Source organism: Morone saxatilis, unplaced genomic scaffold (assembly GCF_004916995.1).
Source record: "Morone saxatilis isolate NCDOM2014 unplaced genomic scaffold, NCSU_SB_2.0 Contig4, whole genome shotgun sequence".
In the NCBI taxonomy this organism is placed as follows: domain Eukaryota; kingdom Metazoa; phylum Chordata; class Actinopteri; family Moronidae; genus Morone; species Morone saxatilis.
In genome coordinates this window covers 2,336,081-2,338,899 of record NW_023339984.1, presented here as the reverse complement: position 1 = coordinate 2,338,899, position 2,819 = coordinate 2,336,081, and the positions used below count along the sequence as shown (strand labels likewise).

Below are 2,819 nucleotides of genomic sequence, written 5' to 3'. Positions count from 1 at the left end.
CAGCCTGCAGCCTCCAGCCCGGGGCACAAACCCGCAGTCTCCCAATTAATCACACTCCTCCTCCTCTTCCTCCTCCTCTTCCTCCTGTCCTCTCCTCTCCTACCACATGGTCCTTTGTACCCCTTATAGTCCCATTCACAACACTGAAGCTCCTCTATTTAGTACTGACTTATACTCACCGATCTGTTCATATAGCTACACATTAGAATAATATAATTGTTTGTCAGCTGCAGATTTAAGATCCTTCATATATACACATTTATATCATAAATTGTCATAAAAAAACAAGCAGGTAGTATTACTGGGTGTATAACCAGAAGGATGCTATTAAAATGTTACAGTAAAACGTCAAAATAGGCAGAAAATATTACAGTGACAAGAAAAAAATACTATTAAAGGCAATAAGTTCACTATAAAAGTGACGAATAAACATAATTAAACCCTATAACGACCTTTAATGATACTGTAAGGCTGGTAATGAGACTAATAAAAATGCCAAAGTACACAAAGTTGACCATAAACCACAGCACGCATTAGGACATAAGTCCATACAGGAGTTTTAGGTTGATGCGAAGCAGGGGACGCCATTTTTTTTTTTTTATAATTTGGACATGAATTAAAAGCTTAAACAGAATCCTCTCCCATCCCATGTGAATGAATCCACTCCAGGAAGCGCTAACAGAAGCTAACAGCTCCGTGACAACAGAGCAACCTAAGAGCTAACAAGCAGCGAACTTGTGAATGAAAGTCGACCGAAATAAAGTGCTTGAACGCAGCGAGCAGCTCACCTTTGTCGCTCTTCTCCTTTTCCATGTTAAAAATAAATATTCTCCTCGGACCGGTGACAATAGAGGCAGGGCGGGTGTGCCCCTGTCAAACCCCCAGCAGCGACTGACTGACAGCAGCGACGGCCAATTGTAGGTTACCAGAGGCGGGACTTGTGCCCTGTGTGGGACAGCTCCATCAGTGAGTGAGGGAGAAAATGTTTGTTTATTACATGCTGTCCATTGTCAGGGGCTGAAATACAGGCTCATGCAGCTGAAACAATGGCTGTTTTTCTTTAATAAAGAAAAGAGAAATGACATTACGGTACAGATGCATTATGAGCATCTATATATATATATATATATATAACCTCAACCAAAGGGTTTTAGTAGTCTAAAACTACATGCTGCTAATTAATAATGAGAAATTAAGAACTAATTCTCATTATGGTGGAGACTCCCGGAGCTGCCCTTAGGACACAGTGCATCCAGTTAATATGTAGATAATTGGATAAAATATTCAATATTAATGGAAATGTGGTTGTTGGAGGATTAGAGAGGAGGATATGACAGAGGAGAAACAAATTAAGATGAGAAATCAGACAGTTTCATGGAGGGAACATGTTAAGACAACATTGTTAAAGATCTTCTTGGCAGATTCATGGTTTTAAATTCATTTTCTGATCATTATTTTAATAACAATCCAATAAGGGATTGTAATTTCAGCTATGTGTAACAGGAATATATCCAATAAAAGTCCATTTAAAATGTATTACAAAGTGGATATCAGATGTTTTACAAATGATCAGACACTGTGTGGTTTGTTTTTAATGAATGATTATGAATAATTACAGAAATGATAATACTAACTGCTTATGAAACACTGGACAGCGAATATGTTTTGATTTCTATATTCAGAAGGCGAGAACTTCTCTCTGCCCTTGGCAGCAGTGGAGAAACTCAAAATGCAAACGATGGGGATAAATATTGTCTCTCAATGTGAATCTTACACCACAGGCTCTGAACAACGTGTGAAAGTCTACAGCGTTGTTTTCTCTGGGTAAGAGGCCTGTCTGCCTGAGGAGATGAAAGGTCTCTCTGCTTGTGAAATCCAGTCTGGGTGGGTCTCCCTACTCTGATGCATCACATTCACACTGCAGGCGTCATGCTCAATCAGAAATCACTGCTCATATTAGCACTTGTTGGATGACCGTTCATATCTTTCATGGATAGGGCCCATATCTGATACCCAGCCCCCCACATGCGATGACGCAAACAAGAAAGATGTGTCATCCTTGGATGTTTCTTCACAGTTGGAGCCTTGTAACACCCTCATTAGGTTAACAGCTGTCATCCTTAACTTCTGAGATATGTCGTCACTCAGAGTTTCATCAGATTCAGAATCAGACCAACATATCTGATGATGGCTCACATTTACTTTTGTTAGTGGCTCAGCATTCTCATAACTAGTCTTAACATGCAGTATGAAACACTACTGCTGTGTGACAGATTATCTGCTGAATTGACACAGCAAAAAAGAGGAGAGGTCAGATTTGTAGTCAAAACCAAAGATAAACCAAGGCACACTGCTCTGTCCTCTTCAGGGTGTGTAAAAAACAAATGGCAGCTCACATACAGAGCAAGGCTGCTGCCTGGTAGCTGGATAATTATTACAGGTGCAATCAATAAAGCGGGTATCTTTAAGGAAAGCGAATCCTTCACACACAATCAATAACAGCAGATACGCCCAAACAGTCAGATTAAGAAATAAAGTTACATAGAAAAATCCCAATATTAAAATATTCTGATACAAAGTCTAGCTCTTCATTCAGGCCTGGACTTGCTATGGCTCGTAACTTTAAGGGTCAAAATGTTTCTCTTTGTAGCAGTGTCTTGAGTATGTCCTCCTCTCTTGGTCATTTCCATGGCATCTATACATTGATCAGCCATAACACTATGAGCACCGACAGTTGAAGTGAATAACTCTGATTATCTGGTTATCATGGCTCCTGTCAGTGGGTGGGCTATATAAGGCAGCAAGTGAACATTTTTTCC

The 2,819-nt window shown here is 39.9% G+C and overlaps 1 protein-coding gene across 1 annotated transcript in view; it reads right to left on the bottom strand.

The window, feature by feature from the left end:
- Positions 1-873, bottom strand: part of afap1 (actin filament associated protein 1) — an 85,410-nt gene extending 84,537 nt beyond the window's left edge. Inside the window, exon 1 of the mRNA XM_035675195.1 lies at positions 789-873. Within this exon, the coding sequence (XP_035531088.1) occupies positions 789-813 (25 nt within the window). The 5' untranslated portion in view covers positions 814-873. The remainder of the gene's footprint in view (positions 1-788) is intronic.
- Between the last annotated feature and the right edge of the window lie 1,946 nt (positions 874-2,819).